The sequence below is a fragment of the Callorhinus ursinus genome, unplaced genomic scaffold (genome assembly GCF_003265705.2).
Source record: "Callorhinus ursinus isolate GAN/ISIS: 27379988/994484 unplaced genomic scaffold, GSC_fseal_2.0 scaffold8, whole genome shotgun sequence".
Classification (NCBI taxonomy): Eukaryota; Metazoa; Chordata; class Mammalia; order Carnivora; family Otariidae; genus Callorhinus; species Callorhinus ursinus.
Window position 1 is genome coordinate 25,833,028 of NW_027397070.1, and position 27,834 is coordinate 25,860,861.

The 27,834-nt window shown below is 44.6% G+C and overlaps 1 protein-coding gene across 12 annotated transcripts in view; it reads right to left on the reverse strand.

Moving 5' to 3' along the window:
• NIN (ninein) overlaps positions 1-26,775 on the reverse strand; it is a 98,907-nt gene extending 72,132 nt beyond the window's left edge. For 9 of the 12 annotated variants that reach the window (XR_003207696.2, XM_025870059.2, XM_025870057.2 and 6 more), the window contains exons 1-4: positions 26,620-26,775; positions 26,082-26,135; positions 17,378-17,581; positions 7,250-7,331 (exon numbers count right to left, since the gene is read on the reverse strand). Coding sequence is in view for 11 of the 12 variants with exons in the window: in XM_025870059.2 (XP_025725844.1) it covers positions 7,250-7,331; positions 17,378-17,560 (265 nt within the window). In the remaining variant the exon portion in view is untranslated. Of the gene's footprint in view, positions 1-7,249; positions 7,332-17,377; positions 17,582-17,925; positions 18,597-26,081; positions 26,136-26,619 lie in introns of those variants that run through there. The other 3 variants (XM_025870062.2, XM_073895198.1, XM_025870056.2) reach the window with 3 other exon arrangements.
• Positions 26,776-27,834: the final 1,059 nt, after the last annotated feature.

The window sequence follows — 27,834 nt, forward strand, 5'->3', positions numbered from 1 at the left end:
TGATTACAGATACATCACAATTTGCCTAACTATACATTATCAAATATTTATGCTTGATATATATTTTTCCACTATTTCAAATTTCTACTGTCCTTATACACACAGCTTTGTGCACATCCATAAATATTTCCATAGCATAAAATCTGAGAGCTGCATTGATTAGCCAAAGGAATTTTTTATAGTTTCTGGTGCTTGTTCATTGTTCCATATAATCCCAGGACAGTCCTATCATTTTATGTGACCCGCAGTGGGTGTGAGTGTTTCCAATTCCCCCTGACCTTAGGAAGTGACTCCTCACTCCTTTTTTGATGGTGGTGGTGGTGGTGGTTTTATTTTGCTTTTAACTTTTGGAAAGACGTCCTGGTCCTCACCGTTCTGGTCCTCATAGACAACAAGGGAACAGGGAACCAAGTTCTTATTTATTTCACTCAACCAGAGAAAGCACAACAGAACACAACTCTTGGGCCATTTGTGTGTAGATCTCCTAAAAACAGGGCCCTCAGCCAGACCTCGGTGCCTGGTCCAAGGCCTCTGAACATAGTGGCAAACACCCATCTTTAGCCCGATACCTGGTCATAAGACCTGCTTCCCTGCAAACCTGGTGAGTGAATGAAAAGATATCTGTTTATTATATTTATAGCTTCTTCAAAATATTAGAAAAATAATTAAATTAGGGTAGCTCTTGGAATTAGGAATATTATCTTAAAAAAAAAAAAACAGTCATCTGTACCAAAACCACCCATAGTCTTATTTTCCTAATGATTTGGCTTTTGCTGATCTCAGTTTTCCCTCACCAGGTAAACAAAAGGAAGATTTTTACACTAACCATATCAGGGAAAGAAAGGGCTTCCAGTATTATGCTAACACCTACTACTGAACAGAAATCTAATGCAAAATACATCAAACAAGGACAAAATCTCTGGAGAACAGATCCAGACAGTATGTTGATACCATATAGCTTAGAGACCGTGCCGGCATTTCCATTACAAAAATCCTATAATCTAAAGCCAGAGCAAATTGAATAAATAACCAATAATTAACTTTTTGTTCCTCTCTTAATTCTAGGAAAATAATTTAAAAATTAAATTGTGCATGTAGATATGAAGGAATTATGTCACTGATGTCAATCAGTTAGGAATTTAAAAACAATTCCCTACATCCCCAATGCATTTTCCTGTCCCTATCTCAATACCAGCATTTTTCATTTTGTTGTTGTTGTTGTTTTTAGGGGAAAAACTCTTCCCTAAGTCTTAGAATCATAAATTATCAGATGATATGATACTGTATGTGGAAAACCTAAAAGACTCCATCCTAAAACTGCTAGAACTCATACAGGAATTCAGTAAAGTAGCAGGATATAAAATCAATGCACAGAAATCAGTGGCATTCCTATACACCAACAACCAGACAGAAGAGAGACAAACCAAGGAGTCGATCCCATTTACAATTGCACCCAAAACCATAAGATACCTAGGAAGAAATTTAACCAAAGAGGCAAAGGATCTGTACTCAGAAAACTATAAAATTCTCATGAAAGAAATTGAAGAAGACACAAAGAAATGGAAAAATGTTCCATGCTCATGGATTGGAAGAACAAGCCTTGTGAAGATGTCAATGCTACCTAGAGCAATCCACACATTCAATGCAATCCCCATCAAAATACCATCCACTTTTTTCAAAGAAATGGAACAAATAATCCTAAAATTTGTATGGAACCAGAAGAGACCCCGAATAGCCAGAGGAATCTTGAAAAAGAAAAGCAAAGCTGGCGGCATCACAATTCCGGACTTCCAGCTCTACTACAAAGCTGTCATCATCAAGACAGTATGGTACTGGCACAAAAACAGACACATAGGTCAATGGAACAGAGAGCCCAGAAATGGACCCTCAACTCTATGGTCAACTCATCTTCGACAAAGCAGGAAAGAATGTCCAATGGCAAAAAGACAGTCTCTTCAACAAATGGTGTTGGGAAAATTGGACAGCCACATGCAGAAGAATGAAACTGGACCATTTCCTTATACCACATACAAAAATAGACTCCAAATGGTTGAAAGACCTAAACGTGAGACAGGAGCCCATCCAAATCCTAAAGGAGAACACAGGCAGCAACCTCTTCGACCTCAGCGGCAGCAACTTCTTCCTAGAAACATCACCAAAGGCAAGGGAAGCAAGAGCAAAAATGAACTATTGGGATTTCATCAAGATAAAAAGCTTTTGCACAGCAAAAGAAACAGTCCACAAAACCAAAAGACAACCGACAGAATGGGAGAAAATATTTGCAAATGACATATCAGATAAAGGGCTAGTATCCAAAATCTATAAAGAACTTAACCAACTCAACACCCAAAGAACAAATGATCCAATCAAGAAATGGGCAGAAGACATGAACAGACATTTTTCCAAAGAAGACATCCAAATGGCCAACAGACACATGAAAAAGTGCTCAACATTGCTCGGCATCAGAGAAATCCAAATCAAAACCTCAATAGGATACCACCTCACACCAGTCAGAATGGCTAAAATTAACAAGTCAGGAAACGACAGATGTTGGCGGGGATGCGGAGAAAGGGGAATCCTCCTACACTGTTGGTGGGAATGCAAGCTGGTGCAACCACTCTGGAAAACAGTATGGAGGTTCCTCAAACAGTTGAAAATAGAGCTACCATACGATCCAGCAATTGCACTACTGGGTATTTACCACAAAGATGCAAATGTAGGGATCCGAAGGGGTACGTGCACCCCAATGTTTATAGCAGCAATGTCCACAATAGCCCAACTGTGGAAAGAGCCAAGATGTCCATCGACAGACGAATGGATAAAGAAGAGGTGGTGTATATACACAATGGAATATTATGCAGCCATCAAAAGGAATGAGATCTTGCCATTTGCAACAACGTGGATGGAACTGGAGGGTGCTATGCTGAGTGAAATAAGTCAATCAGAGAAAGACATGTATCATATGACCTCACTGATATGAGGAATTCTTAATCTCAGGAAACAAACTGAGGGTTTCTGGAGTGGTGGGGGGTGGGAGGGATGGGGTGGCTGGGTGATAGACACTGGGGAGGGTATGTGCTATGGTGAGCGCTGTGAACTATGCAAGACTGTTGAATCACAGATCTGTACTTGTGAAACAAATAATGCAATATATGTTTAAAAAAAAGAAAAAAGGAGAAGATAGCAGGAGGGGAAGAATGAAGGGGAGTAAGTTGGAGGGGGAGACGAGCCATGAGAGATGATGGACTCTGAAAAACAAACTGAGGGTTCTAGAGGGGAGGAGGGTGGGGGGATGGGTTAGCCTGGTGATGGGTATTAAAGAGGGCACGTTCTGCGTGGAGCACTGGGTGTTATGCACAATGAATCATGGAACACTACATGAAAAACTAATGATGTAACGTATGATGATTAACAATAAAAAATTTTAAAAAATCATAAATTATCAGAGTAGAATGGATGTTGAAAATCATCTAGTATGAAAAATCATCACACTAATTTTAAAAATAAAGAAACTGTACCTTAGAGAAATTATAAATGGCAGAACCCAAGTCTGGAAATAATGATTTAATTCCATCTCCTCTCAAATTCTTTCTTTCTTTCTTTCTTTTTTTTTTTTAAGAGGGAGAGAAAGAGAGAGGAGGCGGGGAGAGGGAGAGAAAAAAATCTTAAGCAGGCTCCATGCCCAGCCCAGAGCCTGACGTGGGGCTCGATCTCACCACCCTGAGATCATGACCTAAGCCGAAACCAAGACTGGGACACTTAACTGACTGAGCCACCCGGGCACCCCTCATCTCAAATTCTAATATAGCTTTGTTTTTATTTATATATAACTGTCTTTTATTAGAGGAATATGAAAGCATGAAGTCCACTAGGCATTTGTCCTTAGCAAGCAGAACTTCCCAGTGTCAATTTAGGTTAGGGAGAGTCTGACAGAAACACAAAGCTAGTCTTTTTCATGAATTTAGATGTCATTTAGATACTCAGAGATGACACGACTGAATCTTGGAGCTGAACAGATCTTAAGTATCTTCCAGTACAACCTCTTTCACATATGAGGTGACCGAAGACCACAGAGGAGGTGACGTAGGAGGCCACCCAATTAGAGAGGCAGGGACAGTATTTTATCACTCCTGGCTCGAGGGCCTTTCCCACCATATCAAGCTGGGCTTTCTATATTATAGTCTGGTACAGCGTCCGGTATTTTTAACCTATAAAAAAGGTGTTATAAAATACCCATTCGTGACCCATTCCATTTCAAAGGCTGTGCACTGTGGCCCTGTTCTTTCAGTCACCTTCCATAGCTTAAGGGCAATTTTCCTCTCAAAGTCTAGTTGGTCCGTTGATTTCAAAAGACAAGACAAAAACACCACAGGTCTGGCCCTTGCGGTACAAGACGAATTAAGTACTGAAAAGCCAAAGGCGGCTGCAGACACAGACATTCCTGTCACTAATGATCAGGTGAAACTTGCTCTTTTCACTCCTTCCTGCTGACTCTGGCCAGTTGTCAAAATCTCTGTGGCCAGGCCGTACTGACTGAGGACTGGGTCTGCCCCCAGCTCAACCATCTGGGGGTTGACATTCTTAAGCCAGAGCTTCCTCGAGAGGAGGAGCCCCCCGGTGACACAGCGGCAGCATCCTCCTCTGCCACCACGTGTGAGATTTCAATTAAGCCACGTGTCTCTTCAGGTCTTGGTGTGCTCATGGGGAAAACGCCAGCATTCTCTCCAGCCCTACGAAGGTATGGTCTAGGATTTAGGGGATAGTCATCTTCATAAAGGGGAAGAAGGGAGTGACCTCAGGCAGACTCCGGATATTGCGTTTGAGTCCTGAACATTCTTTCTCTGTCGCTTGCTTACCAGGCTGTGGGGGTTGAATCGCATTTTCGAGTGGGTGAGAGAATGTTGCAGTGGAAAGAACTGCATGATCCCCAGGAACAACTGGAGGGGCCAGAGCGAGTTGGGCCAGAGACAGAAAAAGCAGAGATGCTCAGGAACAAAGCGGGGACTGTGGGAGGCAGGGCTGACTCACTGGCTCCTAAGAGATAGAACAGTCTTTAAGGTGCTGGCTCAATCTTAGCTTTTATCCTGCAGGCCAAACATTAGGGAGGGCCCACAAGCGCTGTGTAAAATGTTGTCGATAGGTACTCTGCTGCTTCATTCCCCTGATCTGGGGCAGCTCTCTCACGAAGGTCTGCAACAGCCTACCCAAAGGACAGAGCACACAGTGCCACGATAAAATCCCTTCTGTGTGTTGTCCTGGAAAACCTGTCCAAATTATGGTCTCGACCTGCACTGCAGTGAGGCACACACAGAACTCTGAACCCACCATTGGGAGCCAGATTCGTAAATCATAAATTCGTAAATCATTCGTAAGCCATAGCTTGGCTATGACCAAGCTCAGCCAGCCTTTGTCTACTTCCTCATCCTATTATTTAGATCCCAACACTGAGCAACTCTAGGAGGTACCCTTCACATCTGTGGTCACCATAAATCGGTACATTTAGTATGACCATTTTCTGGCAAGTGATCATACAGCTTTTGAAGAAAGGGCAGCAAAGAGACCATGTGGACTGGTGGCAGGACTGCCCATTCCAAACCCACATAAAAGCACATGATCAACACATAGAAGAGCAACAAACTGAATTCTTAGGTTACAGAGGCTCTTATTAACTAAAATGTAGAGATGGCACCATAGCTCTACTCAGGGTCCCTAGATCTTGGGCTATTGTTATCAAGATGAAAGACAACCTTGAATAAGTAAAAATACCAACAATGTGAGACCTTGTAAGAACAGAAGCCCATGTTCCAGCAGTGGTCATCTGTAGTAATTCTATTAGTAGTCTGGAAAGTCTCCAGAAGGCAATAACCTCCCCCACAGGCTCACTGTGGGCTTCTAGAGAGCGCTGGCAAGCCTCAGAGTCGAAGATAACCTTCTTAGGGGTGGTGACAACAGGCAGAAAGGGGCGATTCAATCTGGAATCCAAAATACTGCTAAATGCAATGTGCATACACATGACACAAATCTTAAGCATTCTAGAAGTACAAGGAAGAACTAGATCACCAGTGAAGAAATGAGTTCCCATCTGTGCTTTATCTAAATAGGTCACATTGAATGAGTCTTTGTAGTGACAAAATGTTAATGATTTCTCCTCAATCTCAAAACCTGGACTATATTTTTGTTATCTTTTTAAAAATCAGGTTTATTGAGGTATAATTCACACAGAATTTCACTTTTAGCGCACAATTCTATGGGTTGGAAAAACTCTTAGTATTTTGTAACTACCACCACAATCAAGATATGAAACAGTTTCATCACCCCAAAAGTCCCCTCATGCTCCTTTATAGACAACCCCTAACCCAAATCTGACAACCAATGATTTGATAAAATGGGACTGTATTATAATAAAAATTTCAGCCCTGTTTAGACTTTAAGTATTTATTGTATTTCATTGATCCTATGACAGACACACAAACACATAAACACACACACAGACACCACCCCCCCCAAGATTTGAACACTCTGACATTAGGATAAGTCTTACAATCAATGGCATTTTACTATTATAACTGGCAAAAAATTTTTTATTTTCAGAGATACATAAAACAATGATGTCTTATAATCTATAGTGCTTTTAAAAAAAAAATCAGTAAAGTGTAACATTCTTTGTTTTTTAACATTCGTTGAATATTTACTATGTGTGAAGTATTCCCCTTGACACTGAAAATACAAAAATGAACAACATGGTCCTCAAAAGCTATCGCTTGAGATACATATTATCAATTATAATATAATGTGATAATGTCTTATCCACCTACGAGGACTAAATAAGATTATCTCTAGATTGACCACTCTTCTTTCAGGCAAAATACCCACCCCCCACCCCCCCCCCCCACCCCTGACTCAGATCCTTCCCCTACACAGGAAGCAGGACGAAGGAAGTACCATCCACCTTCACTCTGCTCATTCCAGGAATGAGTTACTGGCACACCATCTGACATATTGCCTAGGAACAATCCAATTATTTCTTCCATAATACACTGTTGTGGTAGGGAAGACTCATTTTAGTGTTCAACAGCTGCAAGGCTTTTAGGGTAATATCAAAAGACAAGTCACTGAAAATAACTGTTCAATCTGTAAAAGGCAGACAGATGCCCAAAGCTTTCATAGACATGCTTCAAGGTCCCCGAATTCTTCCCTGGACAATTTTTAAAGAGGAATGTAGAGAAGAAAAGTTAGTGAGTGCCCTTACCTGGTTCTTGAAAGTGCTCTTCATTTGACAGAGTTCTAGACAAGATAAGTATTAATGCTTCTTTAAATTGGTCAAAATGCACCTAAAAATAAACAACGAAAAATAAATTCAAAATCGTTTCCACAGCCGTAATGAAGTAAATCCATTTTCAAGGTACCACAACCACTTGGTAGCATCCCGACAGCCTTGAAGTGAGTCATAACCTGCTTTTGTTCCCTTTTCTTCATTTCTCTAAAGCACTGAAGGGAAAGTGCACTGATCATTTTTGACACCCCCGTGTCATAAACACTAACATCAATATCAATATTTATTTAACGCTGAGGAGGAAAGCTATAGAGCAACACCCTCTTTATAAACTCAGAAAAAGAGATGTTTTGAACTCAACTCCTTTTATTTTTCCGAACAAGACCACAAGGGAAAGAGGTTAGGTGAGATATTAGGAAAAACTTCCCAAGTAAATGATCCATTGTAACAATGCCCCAAAGATGCTTTTAGCTCTTAAGACATTCTAGAAGAGAACGTGGGACCATTTAAGGATGACTTGAATACAGTCTTGCCTGAGGCAGGTACCTAATATTTATCTCCCAAGGCCCCTGTGATTCTATAAACAAAAAGAAATCAATAGTAAACACAAAAGAATAAAAGAACCTTGGGAAGCATTCTCTTGAATTCTTAAACACACAATTAACTTGATAGAAGGATGAAAGAACATGAGTTTTATTCAAGTAACAACTCAGATTTGGGATATTGCTTTGGTTGAAGGGGTAAAATGGGTTTTTTTATGGCCAAGTTTATTCTCCTATAACTTAAATTTATGTGACCTCACCATGGGGCTGAAGGGAAAGATGGTATTCTCGCTGTAATTCTAGTTTGATAACAGGGCACCTATTTATACAGAAGCCCACATATAACTACAATGTCAGTCAATTTGATATTTGCGCCGCTACAGGTCTCTTTGGACATCATTACGAAACACTGCCTAGCAGTTTGAATATAGGTGACAGATAAAAACCACTGCCAAATTATATTGGGAAAAGCAGCAAACCTCATTAGTTATCTAAACAATGGAGAAAAGAAAGCATTTGTCTTATCCATGCAAATCGATGTAAAGGAGAGGAGTACACTGAGGTTCCTATGACATAAAATTGTATATGCTTGCAATTTGCCAGTCTCCCAAAGTATATGTGCTTTTTCTACCACATCCATTTTGATCACTTAAAATTACTTTCTTAAAATCATGTTCCTTTAGATAGCATAGACCAAAAAAGCAGTATACTCTATGGATCCAGAGCAGAAACCTGTCAAGGCAGGGGCGCCTGGGTGGCTCAGTGGGTTGGGCATCCGACTCTTGGTTTCAGCTCACATCATGATCTCTGGGTCGTGAGATCGAGCCCCGCGTCGGGCTCTGCGCTCAGCGGGTAGTCTGCTTGGGATTCTCTTTCTCCTTCTCCCTCTGTCCCTCCCCTCCTCCTCTCCCACTTAAAAAAAAAAAAAAAATCAGTCTGTCAAGGGAGGCAGGGCATCTGCTAGAGAGCCAGGGCCCAACAATCAATGAAAGGTTAAGAGACTGCAAGGGACAAATGACCGAGGAGCCTGCAGGAGGGAAGAGGGCCAGGCCCTGCTGCCGGCCCAAAGTCTGAGTGTGGGCTGCAGGCACTGTGGCATCCTGGCTCCCGATTCCAGGAGCAAGGCCGTCTTCCCAAACAGCCAGTCCACAAACAGCACATATCCAAGGGCTCTCCCATCCCGGGACACTTGCCAGGCATTTACCACTGCCTACTAGAACCATTCCTTCCCCTCAGGGTGAGCAGTAGAAGGGTGAGGAGCACCGACTCTGCGCTGGAGCTAGCTGGGTCCAGGTTCCGGCCCTGCCTCAGCCACTGAATTCCTGCTGTAGCTCAATTACTAAACCTCTCCTCTCTGAGCTTTAGTTTGCTCGTGTGTAAAAACGGAGACCTCTAACACTTTTTATGATCTGTTCAACAAATATTTATTGGACAGCTGCCACGGGCCAGGCACTATCCTGGTGAGTAAGAGTGATGGAGATTGTGCTGCCATGGAGTGCATATTCCAGAAACAGCATGGGGAGCCCAAACCCCTACTGTGTGAAGCACACCGCATGTATTTCATGTTATTTGTAACAACACCTCCCTCACAGCAGCAGCAGGAAATTAAAATGAGAGTTACATAAGGTGTCTAGAACTTTCAGGGACTTTATCAGGTACTCAGCAAGTGGAAGTTAATACCACTTGGTATACTTAATTACCGATAGGTAGAGGCTAGTGACTACCAACAGGTATATGGCATGACTGTTTCCTCAACTTTTACAGAGAAATGGACACATTTTCAAGCAAATCAAGAGTAACCAGGACAGCCAGGTGGTGGGGGTGACAGCCAGGATCTTGCCTCCCCACCGGGATCTGGACAGCTGCCCAACATCAGCGAAACGGATCCAGGATGCTGAGTTTAGGGAGTCTGGCTCGGGGGTTCTCCTCCCGTAGGGTATTGATGGAATGACCTGAACAAAACCTTTGTCTGTCCTTGCCAGTTGTGAGCTGAACAGAAGGAGGCTCCCATTTCAAAAGGGAGGTACTCGCCTTCAGAACTTCAAGTCCTCTACACTTCACTCATGGGTCTCTGCTGGGCCTTCTAAAGGCCTAAGCTTTGACAGAGGTTATCAGAAAGAGCCCTTCTGAATCCAGTCCTGACATAGTTCAATTCAGTGAGTAGTAGCCATGAAGGACGCCCAGGAGTCTATGTACCTCAATCTTACCCTGAAAAATGACCAAGGTACCTATACTCTGGATGTTAATCCCATTCAACTTCCAAGATGAGGAAGAGAATCTTGATTGTGGGAAGGCAGAAGGGGAAGAAGAAAGGAAAGTTGCTTAGCACCTATAAGGTAGAATCTGGTGAGTGCTTTGAGAGACACGAAAACAAGGAGGTGGGACAGTTTCGGGACATATGGCTTCACTAAGATATTCACAGGCAGAGCTACACCATTTCCAAAATGGACCTACTGAATCAGCCATTTTTTTTTTTTTTAAAGAAAAAGGGTCTATAAAAGACTAGACATGATTAACTCAGAGGTTCTTCATAATCCAACAGTGTCTATCTGATGGACCTCTTAAACACACACACACACACACACACACACACACACACACCCCTAAAAATCCAAAAAAGGAAAACATGGCAAGCTGATCAAAACAACTGGAGCAGTCCTAAGTCTTAAACTGATCTTTGTTTTTCCTCCTACAAGGGCATATAGACACTGGACCCTCCACTTTAAATAACAGTAAATTCCGCATCTTCCAAGAAGATACTTCTCTAATAGAGGCAGGTAACTGCTATTTTCTGACAATGCTCATGAATACTGATGTGGTGGAAAAGCCCCTTAGGGCACATCCCAGAACCAAAACGTTAATAAATGCCCTCTATTGTGAAGAAATGTGCATCAGTGGGCTCACTAAGTTCAGTAACTGGAATTTCTAAGTACCATTTTTCTCCTCCAAGGGAGCTTTACTATTACATTATGTTAAAATTTAGAAATCTTCACAAATATACAATGCAATTAAATCTCACGCGGTAACAAGCCTCCAAGCTGTGCTTCTCCCGGTTGGTACCCCCTCATTTGAATAATAATTGCTGCCATTCATTTTACAAGCATTCCTATATCTTGTATGCCTCAAAGGGCACTTTGCAGCAACGGGAAAATTACCTGACAGACTAAAAACACACATGACATTTAAACTAAATTAATGGGAAGACCAGTCAAGTCTGATTTTTTTGTCATGTGTCACCCCCACCTAATAGAAATTTACCTTATCATTTTTCCTCTCCAAATTTCATTCGGATGCTTTTTTAGAAACACAATTTGCCTTTCCGAAAAAAAGAAAGCACCGCATAAGAAACAAACGTTACTTCAAACCACACACAAAAAAATCCCCCTGTAACAGGAAGTAGAACAAGGAACTTAACGTTGCATAAAATTGTCTCGTGCAATCATGGAGATCAAATACATACAGTTTCCACATGTGTGCAGGCAGCACTTCAAACAGCCCCAGGATGAGAGGCTCAAGCCAAGTGTTCAGCCAAGTGATCTTATTAAACGAGACAAAGGCCCCTGTAACTATCATCACACCAAGGAGGTTCGTATCTCCTAATACAAAGGGAAATTGATGAAAGAACACTCCAAACATGAAGTGCTAGCTGCAATGGGGAGAGAAAATCGAGACTCTTCAGAAGGTCACTGTGCAGGAAAATGATGTGTACAGTATTATGCAAAAGAAAAAGGATACAGATAAAGAGACACAGTTTCATAATGAAAGACATCGTTGTAAAATGTCTGATTCTAAGTAACACATTCAGGTTACTGCAGTCATCTACTGCAGACAACGTGGAGAGGGGCAAAGCTCATTTGAAAAGGCGAGTCCAAGCCTAAAGCAAATGTATGAAGTCATACTCCAAGAGGATCCAAGGGGCCCTGCCTACAGATGGAAACAGATGCAAACCACGGACACACAAGAGAATTTCTAGCAAATCCATTCTCCACGCCTAGGAGCTTTCTCAGGAAATCATTACTGGGAAGCCACTATTTATCAAAGACCCATTCTGGCTACATAAGGGAGGGAGGGAGGAGAGAAGCATACAGGCAGACCTAGAACATGGTAGTTAACTGTGTGCCTGGCTCTACGATAAGTCTTCTACACACATAATCTAATTCAACCCTCATCACAATCTTGTAAGGAGGGTATTATTTTTCCCATTATACAGATGAGGAACTTGAGGCTCAGACTATTACAAGGTAACATGCCCATAGGGCTAAAAATGGCAAGAACCAGTACTTGAGTCCGGGGCTGACTTCAAAGACTCTGCTCTAATCCTATACTGTCTTGATGTGGTGGTAGTGGTGATGGGGGTGGGGTTGGAGAATGAGATTCTTTCCTGCCTATATCTGGAGTCTGAGGAGGCTGTGAAAACATGCATTCAAATGCAGGGATAGAGAATCTGGGTTCCTATCCTGCTGCTGCTTGAAATGAGTTGCCCGACCTTGGACAGGCCAATGTGCTTTCCCAAGTTCTGGGTTTCAAGGTTTCTTTGTCATACAGATGAACACTGAAGTCTAAAATCTGTGATGGACACTAAAGAACTTTAAGTCCCCTCTGTCTCAAGAAGCTACTCTTAAGAGTATCAGCAGAATACTGCAGAAATCAAATCGGCATTCTGGACCATACTTTCTCCGGAGAAAGAGGCAGTCATTACTGAAATAAAGCAGGCAGGAGAAAACAGCCTTTCCGCACCTGTTCCCACCTCTCATTGAGAGCTGCCAGATCTTCCCAACAGCCCTCCCCTCGCCCTGGCTTCCCATTAGACTCAATAGCTCTGAGAGGCTCGAGGTCGCAGCATGCAAAACTGAAGTTAATTTTGCAATGAGTTTGACAACGAAGTATTAACACAGAGTAGAAGCAAGTCTTGCAGCCTCTTAATCAGAATGTCTTCTTGTCTATAATTGGGAATTACAGACCTTTAGGAGTTCAAGTTAACCCCAATGGAGACTGTTGTAAAGGAAGGGCGTGATGGTTTACAGAGTCAAAAGACCAACTGGGAATCAGACAATACACCTCACCATTTCAGGTTAAACTATGGTGGTTAAACAGTAAGATACAGCAGCTTCCAGACATTTAATAAGAGATGCAATGAGAAATGATGCCACCGTTTCCTCCAATGCATTTAAAAAGCCTCAGATCAATAATACGAAACAGGAGCATGAACACGGGGTAGTTACAAATAGACACTATTTGATGATCACGCATAATTTTGCAAACGGAGAACAAGTCCAAATAATCCTGGCCAGAAGGTACTTCGGTATTTGATTTACCTTTCAAATGGTTAAAATATATGTAAGAGAAAGAAATCCTAAAAAGCTTTTAATGAACTGGAAACAAATAAGCAAATCCATCATATGAAATTAATCATGGTATTTATAAAAGAACCCCCAAACACTTTAAAATGAAAGGTGGAAAAAGTGAGCTAAATTATATATCTGTAAAGTTATCAGATTTTAACACTAAAAATTTCAAAGTGCCTTTGATGACCAAAGTCCACACACCTATGGGATTCTTTGGAAGCCAACTGTGGGTTCTGCTACCAGGTGGCTTGTTCTGATTCTAAAGAGTACCAAGGACATGGAGTACCTCAGCATCCAGATTCCTACCAGAGAGTACAGCAAGGAAACTCCTTAGAATCTCAGGGGGCTGTTATGTCTCAAAGTTGCTATATTCCTTAAGGAAAGGAAAACGCATTTTTAAAACTGCTATGACAGCTTCAATAAAGCCAAGGTAGACCATCATATTTATGTTCTGATTTCTAATAAAAGAGAGAGGCATATGACAACATATAATTTAAAAGACACATTTAAGGGGCACCTGGGTGGCACAGATGGTTAAGCGTCTGACTTCAGCTCAGGTGGTGATCCCAGGGTCCTAGGATTGAGCCCCACGTCGGGCTCCTGGCTCAGCATGAAGTCTGCTTCTCCCTCTGCCTCTGCCTCTGCCTCTCTCCCCAGCTCATGCTCTGTCTCTCTCAAATGAATAAATAAATTCTTTAAAAAATAAAAGACACATTTAAGAAACAAAGCAGATGAACATAGGGAAAGGGAAGGAAAAATAAAATAAGATAATAACAGAGAGATAAACCGTAAGAGACTCCTAACTATAGGGAACAAACGGAGGGTTGCAGGAGGGGAAGTGGGCGGGGGGATGGGGTAACTGGGTGATAGGCATTAAGGAGGGCACTTGATGTAATGAGCACTGGGATGAATCCTAAACTCTACCCTGAAGCTAATAATACATTATATGTTACCTAACTTGAATTAAAAAAAAAATAATAACAATGAACAATAAAAGACAAAAAACAGGAAGCACCTATGACCAATATCAATTGTTTGGATGAAAACTTGGTTCAAAAAAAGAGCTTTCTTATATCTTTGTAGTATTTGCTCTCAGGACTGTGGGGGCACCTGGGTGCCTCAGTCAGTTGGGTGTGTGCCTTCAGCTGGGGTCGTGATCTCAGGGTCCTGGGACTGAGCCCCGCGTCGGGCTTCCTGCTCAGCAGGGAATCTGCTTCTCCCTCTCCCTCTGCTCCTCCCCTCCCCAGCTCATGCTCTCCCACTTGTGCTCTAATAAATAAAATCTTAAAAAAAAAAAAAAAGGACTATTCAGCTGCTAGGCACATTACCTGACCAGAATAAAAGTATTTCAGTGTCTTCAGGAGTCCCTGGCCCCAGCCTTGGGCTCCCACCCACCTGACAGGTGCCTAACTGATTTACGGGTAGAGCTCTTTTGAATAATGTAGCAGGAAACACCCACCAGCAATGTCTTGCTTCTTTCAAATCAGTGATCCACAATCCTCAGGCATTTCAAATACTTAAATAGTGAGCACCACGCTCAGGGGAATACAACGTCAAGTTATAAAGCAAGATCAGATAGATGAATTGAAACATAATTTGGGGGTAAATGGCCTAGGAGTAAAATGCATGAAAATGGCAAGTCAACTTCAGTTACTTTCCTTAACAACTGTCAAAAGAAATATTAGGCTTAAAAAAAAAACTAGGAAGTTATTACACATGGATTTGAAATAAAAAATAAACAGAAAATATTCATATTCTTACTGAGGAGGGCAATGCTTTTTTTTATCTTATTTCTTTTTCAAGAAACAAATGATTAATTCAGCCCAATTCCAATAAAGGTAAACTTGGAAGTTTTGTTTCATTTAGAAATTATACTCATTAAAATTTAAAGGTAAATTTAAACCTAAATATCCAGGAAGCTGTTGGATACTACCATACCCAAAAGCCAATTTAATGGAAAACCTTAGTCTATGATAAACATAAATAAGTGGCACCCATACCACAGACTAGCAGAAAGTCTGACACGCAGGATCCCTACAATACATATTTGTTGAATTACTGAATAGTTGAATATATTGAAGATTTGTCATGCTACTATTCTTTCTCCTTATGAAACCAAACTGCGAACCCTTACAAGTTTTTCTATAAATACACTCTAAAGAGAAGAAAGATGACTGGCATTGAAAACAACGTATAATTTTACAACTTACAATCAAGAAGGTGTTAGCACTTAGAATTCTTCAGTGAATTCTAAGGAATTTTTTTCCTTATAATTTAAAATTATAGACCATACAGAGTATCTTAACAACATATGGCCAAGTTTATGTGATCATCTGAGGAGAATAACTCAGTTTCATAAAAAATGCAAATCGAACAGTAGTGCATTAATTCATGCCAACCCTGCTCTCAAGACAGTCACCAGGGACGTCCCACATGAAATCAATATGCATACATCTATTTAACTTTTATCACTGGCTCGCTAAGTAAATATCAGGCTATAGACCACTTAGGTATTCATTATTCACAGGCAAATAGCAAACGTAAAAAGCAGGCTGATAGTGTCAAGTCGTTAACAAATCAATCGATAACTGTTCCCCGGCTTTAGTTTGCCGAACGGGGGGCAAAGATGGGCAACATCTGGAGAGCGAACGGTGAATGCGCTGCCAGGGCACAATCTGTTAGCAGCAGAGGGTTGTGTATTTACGCTGACTCGGAGACAACCTCTCACGGGAAGCCTTAGGTTGTGTCAGGTCTTCTCAGGCTTTCATCAGCTCTGAAACAGATCCGCTCTTGGTACTACCCTTATATAGCAAAAGGCTGAGATCCCCCAGGACCACAGTGGGAAACTCAAGACTCCCTTGACTCCCCAAGGTGTCCGAGACAGAACGAAGACATTTGAGTGCATTACACGATGAGCAAATGATTTCATCCTCAAACCTCCCATTTCTATGGCTTATGAAGATTTTCAGCATTTTTTAGAGACCACATGTCCTCACAAGCAGCTAATCCCCCCTTCTCAGAGTGACCAAGAATGGTTCCAGTTTTGTAAAATACCTCACATTTGTTTTTTTAAGTGTGAGCCCTGTTAGACATGACATTCATAGTGCCAAGCCCCTGAGAACAGCATCCTTTGTACATTAATTTCAGGATGATCACTGCTGCCGTCTGTCTCATGTCACAGACAGCCAATCCATCGTACTGCCTCTGAGGTCACTTACCCAACTTGTCAACTAAGAGACAGTGAAAATGAAATGAAGAAAAGGAAATTCAGTCACTGGAATAAAGCTGGATTTCACAACTCCTTCCTCAATTTGCACTACATGATAAAAACCATTGTCTACAAAGTGTCATCAGTGACAACAGAGCTCGTAAAGCGTTGCCCATTTTTTCCTCTCATCCATTCTAACAATCAACAGTAAGACTCAACTCAAAGCCATACAAACTACGCTCTTAATTAGAATTATGAGAACTGAAGGCAGTAGGAGGTCGAGACAGATCGAACATCCTTCCCACTAACAGCTGGAGTTAAAAAGGCCCTTTCTCACCCTATACTCATTTCTGTGACTTGATTTGTGGGGACAACATGACTATTTGTTGTCAAATGCAGAAGTTACCATCAGCACACAGGCATATCCCTGCTGGAAGCAAGTCGTGCTGGGTTTTAAATGAACCTGCACTGTATTTACTTACCCTCCTGTCTTATTTCCTAGGTGAAAGGTTTAATTAAAACTTCACCCTAGAAGCAATCTGCACAAGAAATAGCTTTATTGGAAGTAAAAGTCATAACAGCAATCTGTTCATCCTGTGAGTGGCAATTTTCTTACTGTGTTTTCCTTCTCTTCCAGAGAAATCTCGGTCCCCTCCCTCTGCCCCAATGATGAATGCAGAGTCCATAAAATGATCCACCCTGAACAAGAGTTGGAAAACATGCTCCTACTGCCTCTTTTTCTCCCTTCATCTAAGATGATCTGAGCACACCTATATTCCAGAGCGCAAATCCAAGCAGGTCCTCTATAACCCAAGCAATCCACACTGTTGGGTCCTGCGCATTACATTTTCTCTTTCTGTTCATCACGTTAACAGCTAGGGGCACACACAGCCAGGATGTGAGAAGGAAGTTGCAACACGCATGCTCTGCCCCTACCCACCCGCCCCCCCCAGCCCCTGCCCGAAGCCGAACCCACTTCCCGCCACCCTGCTTCTTCCCCAGACCTTACCCTGCCCAAGAGGTTATCCTGAAGCAGCGTCTCCTGGAGCACCGGGGCCACCTCCTCCAAGCTCAGCATGTGGCAAAGGTCGGTGAGTTCCTCCTGTCCCAGGGACCCAGTGCCCGTGGTGTCAAAACTGTCAAACAGCTCCTTGAGTCGGGCCTCATGCTGGTCCTGCTCCACCTCATCCATCCCATAGCCCACGGCGCTCACCTGGGTGGGACAGAGACAAGGGGGGGGGGTCGTGGCAGCCCTGGGAGTCCTACCCCTGCCCTCGCCCGCCCCTCGGTAATGCTCTGTGTGCCCTGGCCCCTGGTGCTGGCCGATCAGGACCTCAGTGGAGGCTGGCAGGAGAGGCGATGCTGCACCCCGCTCCCTCTTATCCCTCCCCCAACAGCAAGATTGCGGGGTTTGCAGGAGAGATGCTGCACCCCGCCCCCTTTCCCCTCCCCACAAGATTGCAGGGTTCTCCAGGAGCCAGCCCTGGCCAGCCAGCTCCCATGGCCACTCCCACCAGGGCCACAGCCACAGGTCGGGTCATGCGGGGCTATCGTTACCAGAATGAGGGAGTCTCCTCTCCTGCCTGGTCCTCGGGCAGGTGGCCAGTCTCAAACTCAAGACTGAAAGCAATTCTCTATCAGCTCATCTGGCCCTGGACTTAACAGAAGGTGAAAGGCCACTTCGGACACTCAGTCCTTTCAAAATAACTGGTAGCACCGGCAGGCTGCGGGGCCTGAGCTTCCACGCAAGTTGGCGGGCTCAGGACCACCTGCCCAGATGTCGCACTCCACCCCTGGGCTATTTAGATGCCTAGATGCCCCCATCGCAGTCAGCCCCGGGGGCTTGCAGCGAGAGGCACTGGATAGAAAACCACCTCCCTGTTTACAAGAGACACAATGCCTTTTACACAAGTTCCTCAAAAAGCAGCGCAACTAACTTCATTGGCGCAATTACATGAGGTGTGGCAGGAAGAGTATTCCCTGAAGCACCGCTGTAGTCCCGGGAGTTGTAGGTAATGCCGCGTTGCCTACAGAAAGGGGAAAACACTACTCCAAGCTTTCAGACTGTGAGGTTCAGAGGAACCGCAGACCACATGAATCGTACAGAGTTTCAGGGAGCGTCCCTCACCCAGACCACCTCACGTCTGTACACCTGCTTAATCTGTCTTCCACCCTTCCGACCCCAGGCCTTCCATTTCTCCACCTTCCATGGGATCAGTAAAAACGTGGACTCCTGATTAACTCAGAATCACTTCTGCTAAAAATATACGTCATGAAATTCTAGGTACCTCATATATTATGAGTGAAATCGGCAGGGGGGTTTGCTTACACAATAATTCATCTTTAATGTGGTGGGGCTTCCAATGAAAGCCTGAAACGTGCCCGTTGGAAGCTACCTTCACCATGATGCAATGGAAGCCAAACACAACATACACCCTTGAGACGGTGACCTCAGCCCAATGTGAATCAAGGCTCTCAGAACCAGCTCCTTGACTATAAAATGCAGCACTTTCAAAAATATATTTATCTTGCCAATACGTTTTTTACTACAATAAAAAAGACATAACATGAAATCTAACAAAAATTTATTAAAATTTTAAGTGTGCAGGACAGTCGTCTTCACCATATGTGGATTGTCGTACAGCAGATCTCTGGAATTTGTTCATCTTGTGTGACTGAAACTACACCCACCACGGAGCAACTTCCCACTGCCCCCTCCCCCAGCCCCTGGCAATCACCAGTCTAGTTTTAAAAGCAGCACCTTTAACTAACAAAAGCCTTGAGTAAGAGAACTCTCTTAGAGGTGATGTTCATAGAGCAGATGGGAAACACAGGCAACATCCAAGTTCAGGTGTTGAACGTGGCCAGAACTGAAAATGAGAGAGGTTCCCGTGACCCATCAGTGCTGCTCTAGGCAGTGCTTTCTTCCTACAGACAACTGTCCAAAACACAAGCTCAAACAGAGCCATGACCGTTCCAAGAGTTTCAGCAAAACTAGGTGGACTCAAGGTGGATTCAAACAGCTCGACCACTGATCAGTTTTTACCAGGGTCACTCATTAAAGCAAAGTAGCATCATTTAGGTCCAGGCTCCTGGTCTGGGTGTGTGGGGGGAGGGGGGACCGTCTCCTAATTATCAGCTTTTCTGTTACTAAGGTGCTGCCCGCTCTGGCTGCCTTCCCAGGGTTGGTCTGTTGGGTTAACTAATCACCATGCAAATGTTTTCAAAATAAGTTGAGAGTGCTATATAAACATGAGAGCATCAGAAAAGAAACACCAAGGTGTTAGGCAAAGCCACAAAGGTTAGGGATTTAGACAACGCCAACGGCTGGCTCACGAGATTCACTTAGAGCAGGCCAGTTTGCTGTTGGCTAAAAGCTGAGAATGCCCAGGGGCTCTGGGATTTTCTGGGGCCACCATAGCTCTGCAGTACCCGGGGCTATAATCTGACCAACTTCATAAAAGGCAGGCTATTCTGCTTTCACTTGATTTTGCATATTAAAAAAAAAACAAGAGTGAAAGAATTCTAACATTTCCTCTTTTTAAAATTATTTTTAAGGCGTGGGGATTGGTGCATTTAGACCAATGAAAGAGGGGCATAAAACTCATAATGTACTGCGAAGTGCTGATCTCATCCACGGCTGTGAATTTGATAAGCTACCATGCCCTGTTCTTTGGGAGGTCATTGGATTTTTGCTAAATCAAATCTCCTTCATTTCACAGCGGCGTTCCTTTTTTAAATCTCTTTATTTCATCTCCCTCTTTCCCAAGACACTGTGCTTCAGGAAACATTCTTTTGACTGAAGGGGGAAAACAGCCCTGACTCTGAGGAACAAATGAGCATACAGAAACATCCAAATGATGTTGCATATGGTGACAAGTTGTCAGTCCTCGTTTGGCACAGAATGCATTTTTACTGGTGGATATTATCCCCCAAATGTTCAGGAGTAATTTCATGTGCAAGAATTTTTCCCCCCCGCATGGCAGAAATTTCCTTAAGGACAAGGTCCACAACTCATTTCTTTTCTATTCTCCCCCAAATGCATCCTCCCTCTGTTCCTCACACCAGAGACTCAGTAAACACCACAGACTGACTTAGTGTAGGGAGATCCCTTGAGTGGAAACTTCCCCTGGATGAGAGTGATATAATGAGCACATGAAGTCTTTGAAATGCCTATTTCTTCCACAAGCACACCTCTCCTTCCCCCATCCAACCCTTTTTTCAAAGGCACTTTCAGTCTTAGCTGTAACTAAGCAGAATTAAAAGCCAGAACCCACTCCCAAACTGTAGCATCCAGAACTGTCCGGACTTTAAGGGGTTAGTAACTAAGCCAATGGATTCATAAACTTCAGCTGCATTTGGGTTTTTGTTTTTGTTTTGTTTGGGGGGGGTGGTTATAGGATGTGACTTTGGAGGAGATTCTGTACTAAAACACTTTCCCAAGTCCCTTTGTTTATAAAATGGGGATAATAATACCCATCTGGAAGGGCTGTCCTAGGGATTAAAGATGGCAAGCAAGTGACAGGAGAATCCCAGAGAAAGTTGATACAAGAGGAGTATTGAAAAAACATCCAGGAAAATAGGAGTGACTGACCAAGGAAGGGTAAACGGTAGAAAGGTAACTCACAAGTCAACCAGCCAGAAATCTGCCTTCAAAGAAGCAGAGTGGGAGCTGTGGAATGCCTGAGAGAAAGAATGCACAGGGCAGGGGTTATGTATATAAACAATATTATATTACTAAATGGTCAACAGCAGCGGGTAAGGCTCAGTGCTACCTCCATCTTTAAAGGCAGATTACTGATAAATTTAACATCAAACAAAAGCAGAAAGGCTGAAATATAATTGGGAGTTAAGAAGAATCTTTTTTTTTTTTTTTAAACTTCTGAGCATCTACTAGAAGTCTGGCCTATGCTGAGTACTTTACATAAATGAGCTCATTTAATCCTTCTAATTTTTTAAAGTAGACCATCATATTCCCATTTAAGATGAAGAAATTGGGGCTTGGTAAACTAAGCAACTTGTCCAAGGATACAGTGCTAAGATGGGGGTGGAGCTGAGATTTGAACTCTGGTCTGACTCTGAATGGTACTATCTCTCAGTCCTATGCATGCACACAGAACACATGAATGGGACCACCGAAAAGACATCAAGATAAATCCCTTATCTCCACCTTCATGTGTTAATCAGCTAAACAGTACCAGAAACCACCACAAAAACCTGATGGCCACAAACTCCTCCCAATTGGATTGGGGGGGGGAGGGTAAGGGTGGGGTTTCTTCCTCCCTACCTCTCTAATCCATTTATTGAATAATTAGAGCCTATAAGGCACTAGAGATATATAGAATAAGCATTCTCTTTTTTCCAAAGCAGCGTTGGCATTTAGGGCAAGGAAGAAATAATTTTTTTTTTTAATAAAAATGATCGGGAAGAGTCCCGTATCTTCAACAGTGGGCATAGTCCAGAAATTGATCATTGTTAAATTACTCCCTCAAAATATTTAAGTATGTCTAATCTGTGCCATCAATGTTTTCCAGAGTTAAAGCCTAACAGACACCTACCAGTGACAGAAATCTTCCTCAGAGATGAAGAAAAGTTGGGTTTTGAGTGACAAACCCTCCTTCAAATCACAAAGCACAATTCCAGCTTTATGAAGCCCACCACAACCCGGGGCCTCTCTCCGCCATCTACCTTCCCAATCACATTGCCAGTAGCCTTCACAATTCCTTTGGAATAGAAGGGCCAGTGTGGGCAATATTTTGGAGTTCTAACTAGGGATGGCTAAAAAAGAGGCAGATGCACACAGCCATTTATCAAAAACATTTACCACCCAATAAGCACCCATAATGAGAACTATTTGGAGCGTTTTCCTTCCAAATAACTCAAAACAAGGCTGCCAACATGCATAGACCCCAACGGGGATGTCCGTTACAGATCTGTGCTACTGTGTGCCACTCGGCAACCCCAGCTGATGAAATCGGTGCCAACTGGGACTGGAAAAGACATAACTGGAGGTACAGCTGGAATAATGAAGTCCCCAACATCAGGCCACCATGAAGCGCATGCGTGAACTTCTGAACTTTCTGGCATCCAAGGTACAGAAAAGAGCTTGTAAGAATGGCACCCCAGCCAAAGGGGACGTCTGTTCTGGGCCAGAGGGAGTGAAAAAGAGACAAAGTCTGGCAAGGGAAAAACCAAATAATAAATGAGCACAATGCCTGGAGCCCCTAGCCCAGGCCTTTTATTTCCCTCCAGATGGTCCAGCAGCTGAACAGCTATGTGGAATGTCTGGATGTCCCTCTCAGCTCAGCCGCTTTCCTTGGGTATCATAATAGATGCTTTTAGGTTTGTGTTCAGACATAGCTGTTGGGGGTCCACAGACCAGGCAGTGACCACCAAGTGACTAATTTAGTTACTTTATAACTAAAGCGGTGAACATGGAGAAACCCTGCTCTGGGAACGCTTTTCATTCACGCCTTTAGCTTTCAGGGTTTGGCAAGTCAGAGCCTCATAATGCCAATGATCAAATTACAATGTTTCCTTTTCTTCTCTCTCTCTCTCTTTTTTTTTTTTTTTTGCAAACACTCTAATTGCAAAGATTTCCCGTCTTAACATTTTGGATTCATTTCCAGATAAAACGAAAGTGACAAGAACAAATTCAAGTTCAGCAAAAGCTTAACAAAAAAAGCGACTGTCTCGGGGCACCTGGGTGGCTCAGTTGTTAAGCATCTGCCTTCGGCTCAGGTCATGATCCCAGGGTCCTGGGATTGAGCCCCACATCAAGCTCCCTGCTCAGCGGGAAGTCTGCTTCTCCCTCTCTCGCTGTGTCTCTGTCTGTCAAATAAATAAATAAAATCTTAAAAAAAAAAAAAAAGCGACTGTCTCTATTTACATAGCTATATAGGATATTTCTGCCAGAAATCGCTGCTGGTCGGCAAAATGACTCCTGTCAGGTAGCCTCCTCTTGGTTCAGACGGTACTTCACTTCTAGCTGGATACCATAAGCACCGGGGTATCACCAAGAATAAAACCATGGCATAAAGATGTAACACAAAAGTTTAAATGCCACTGCACAGAAACAAAAGTCACATTACATAAATTTGAAAGAAAATAACAACCTTTGTTAACTACACCATTAAACTGAATTTAACTAAGGACATCCTACTAGCATTTATTCTAAAACATTAAAAACAGTTTTTGTATTTTTCTATCCTGAATGATGGGCCAAACCCAAGCTTTTGTTAAACCTAACAGTGAGAGGGATTACTAATCAAGTAGTTAACTCAAGGTAGCTGGAGGAACAAAATCATTAGCCTAGCACACTGTAGATTCAATAACCTGTAATCAGCTACTAAGTAAAATTATAGAAGCAGAAAACAGAGCTACATGTTTGTTACTCTCTTAAAAGAGACCGCTTATAACAACTTTCACCTCTTGAGCCATATTTACTGAAATTAATTCAGAATGCCTACATCTATGAGCACAGTCCCCGGGGGAAGAAGTTCTCTTCTCACATCTATAAATGATATTTTCCCAACTTTGTTTTTTATGTGAACGTTAGAACATAAATACTTTGTAACTGTTCCATCCAAAACTTGAATAAATGATTAACTGCTGATATAAATTGCAACAAAGAGGTGTCCTAATTTCAAAAAAAGTTGCTCACTTGCATATTCCCCATAATCTTGATGAAATTCCATTTCATTTGTAAATAAGATAAAAACATCTTTTTGCAAGCCTCAGTCTCTCCACAAGCTCCTGCCCAACAGATGTAAGCTCAATAGCCAGAATTCAAACCACATAATTTATTGGCTTACAGATGAATTGGCATCTATAAAAATAAACCTCCTGAAAAGGCTTTAGGCTGCTTGAATCCGGCTAACTTGTCAACCCTTTATCAATGTAAGACTGATAAAATGTATTTTCATTATCAACATAAAATGGAAGCATCAAGATTGGTGAAATGTTAGTTTAGAAAGTCATTTGCAGTGACATTTAAAACAATTTATTTTAACATCTGACTTATGATAAGAATATTGCCTATTACATTAAGGTTGGCTGTTCAGAAATCAGTGGGCCCCTATTCTCCTCCCCCCCCCCGTGACAGTTAACATCTTTTGCTATTAAGGGTCATTACATATGGAAAATGAAAAAAGACGAAGAAAGACACCATGCCATTCTGAGCAAATGACTATTAAAATGACTGATCCCTGACATTTTAATGCAAAGTCTGTGCTTCTGATGGTTTTCTTTCCTTTGCCCCTGTAAAGTCTTCTGCCCTGGCAATATCTTTATTGATGCCCAAACCATTTGGAACATCTGTAAGTCCTTCCCTTTATCTCTACTGCAGTTCAGAATGCTTTCCCCTACAGACTCGCCAGAGAACAGGTGAAAATAAACCCGCAAATGAACTCTCCAGGAGTTCACTTCACCTCCCTAAGAACACTGACAACAGCTGAAGAGACAACAAACAGGTTTTTCAGCCAGCCTGTAATGTTACTTTTACACACAGTCTGGAAATCTTCACAACCCGCCCCCCAACTCCAGAGCAAGATCTGCCAATATTTCAGGTCATCCACCAGAAGATTCAAGATAAAATTAAGCTGACACAGGAAAAATACATTTCCTTGTAGAATGTCAAGCCTCTGGAAACAAGCATAAATTTTTGTCAATGTATTTAAGGGAGCCCCACTGAGAAATCTTCCATGGTCTCAGGAGCTCAGCCCATATGCTGGGATGGACTTTATCGGGATTCTAGCTACCATGTCAGTCACAAAAGACAACTAGGCAATCTGTTTTGATTTCATAAATTCAGAGTTAAGTTGTATGGCAAGTCCATCTCAGGAATTCCTCTGTCCCTGTTAAGTAAAGAAGGCCCAGGATCTCATAATAGCTAAGTTGTTGAAGCAAGGTACATGGTAGGGCAATCTTTCCACCCCCCATTTTATGTGCACCTCGACCCCGGTTTGTAGGGGCTGGGGTCAGGAAAACGCCTCTTTCTCTCCCTCTCTCTCAACTTCACAGACAGAGCTTCCCGTAGTAAAGTGTTTCCATCAGCTTTGTCTTTTTGTCAGGGACCGGTTTGGTAGTCGCAGAAGCCCAGCCCTGGGAACCCTGGAAGCTTCTCCCGCAGCACTCCACACTTCCATTCCGCTGGTCTGGCGATCAAGGTTTTCAGGCAATAACCGCATGTCATTTGGTCCTTTTCCCCTTAGTTCTTAGTCATTGCACTGGCAAAGTCTTTCTATAGGCGTTTCTCCCGCACGCCTTCTAAGATGCCCCCCCCCCCTTTTCAGGGCCCCAAACAGCTCTCCGCTGCTCGGAGAGCCCAGGCTTATCACCTCGGGTTTCCCCAGACAGGTTTCTCTTCAGCTGCTCAATCACAAGGCTGCCTGGGTGGCACAAGGCAACAGAACAACCACCCTTTCTGCTCCCTCCGGGACTCAAGTCGGCTCCTGGATCTACACACAGTAGCGGCTTTGAGCCGGCGGCTGCGGGCTGCGACCGCGGGGGCGGCCGAGGCGCCCAGACCCCGCTGCGCTGCCGCGCGGGGAGGCGGAGGCGCGGCCGGAGGGCGGGCGCGCCTCCCCGGTCCCCCGCAACCTGTGTTGCAGGTGCGTCTCCGACCCGCCTGCCCATCGCACCGCCAGAAACCTCAGACACCCCATTGTGTCACCAGGCGGCACGCCGTCTCGGCCTCCGCCGTCCTCGCCTACCTTCTGGCGGCCTCTCCGTTGCGCCCGCACCGCCGGCCGCCTGCCTCCAGGGCTCTGCAAAGCGAAGGAGGACGCTTTGTTAGGGCTCACGAAGCGGGACAATACTTCGCAGCCGGCGCCGTGGTTCCGGGCGGGCGTCCTTCAAAAGGACGCGACTGGGGACCCGCGCGAGCGTCATTTCCATATGTAAGGAGCCAGCTCGTACAAAAGCGCGGCTCTTCGGGGCTGCAGCGCGCATCCTCCCCGCCCGCCGGCCCCCCCCCCCCACCCCCACGGCAGCGCAGCGCGCGCCGCCACCACCGGCTCCTCCTCCCGCCCGCGAAGCCGCCCCCTCCCCGCCTCGTCTCCCGGGAGCGCCCCGCGCGCGGGGACAGCTCCTGCCCTGGCCCCGGGCCCCGAAGGGAAAGCCCCAGCCGGTCCCGATGTGGGGTCAGCCCTGCGCCCGCAGGGCCCTGCCGACGGCGCGGGGGCGGCTCGAGGCCTCAGCGCACCCCCAGGCCGCGGGGCGGGGGTCCCCGGGAGCGGGCTCCTCGCTTACCGCGTTCCGGGGCTCAAGCGCCCGGCGCCGCCGCGGGGACCATGGCCGCGGGCGCACTCAGGGCTCGGAGGCGGAGGCAGCGGGACAGCCGCGCCCAGCGCGCTCGGCTCCCGGCTCGGCCGCGGCCACCCGGAGCTTTGGACGCCGGGGAGGAAGGGCCTGGTCCGCGCGGGGAGGAGGAGCCAGGGCGACGCCGGCCCCGCCGCGGCTCCTCCTCCGCGGCCCGCGGCGCTGGGGGCGGCCGAGGGAGGAGCGCCGAGCGGTGTCCCGGCCCTCGCGGGGTCCGCCCCCCGACCCCCACTTAGACGCCGACTGCGCCCCGGCTCCCGGGGACTGCTCGGGTCGCGGGAACACGGAGCCCGGTCCCGGCTTGGCTGCTGCGTGACGCTGGGGCGGTCGTTTCGGAGATTTGAACTTGGAAACGCTAGGGTTCGCGGGGTGCAGGTGGAGGAGGTCGGCGCCTCGAGGTCGCCGCCAAGCAGGGGCTAGTGCGTTCACTCCTCGACCCCCCTGCCCTCTAGCCTCTCCCTCCAAACCCGCCCGCTCACACTCGGCTTCGTCTAGGACACCCGGGAGGAAAGGCCTCCGCCTCCAGCCAGCGGGACCTTAGGGTGGGGATTCAGGTGCCTCTCAGGCGGTCCTGGATTTCTTCCCCCTTGAGCGCTCCTTGGCTGTCATTGGAAGGGGGCTGCAGTAGACAAAAGAGCTCTAGACTTGACTGAACTCTGGAAGGAGTGTGATCCTCCTACCAGGTCTAGACGGGCCTCCGCACCTGCCCACCATGTTCTCAAAGGCTCCCACCCCCTATCTAGCTTTCCTCGGGTACATCCATCCCTCGGTCACTAGCCACACCGGATGGAAAATCCTTGGAATTGGTAGCTCTTCAGCCAACGACTGTTCAGTATTGCTCCCCCTGAGTTTCTCCTTTTTCACTCCCTTCCCCCGCCTCCCGCCCGCATCTCTACACTTCTGATCTGGATACAATCCAGGCCTACAGGCAGCAGCTGTGGGCAGGTGACATCCACTGTGTTCTCTTCGAACTGCAGGGTTAAATGTTGGCCTTGAAGAAGGAGCTGCCTGATTTATTGTAACCCACAAGTCTGGTTATTTCAGCAAGAAACTGGAGAATATTCCCTTGCCACTGAAAGAACAAGGGATAGGAAGGAAACTAGCATTTATTGATAATCCAGTGCGCTGCAAAATTAGCAGAAATGA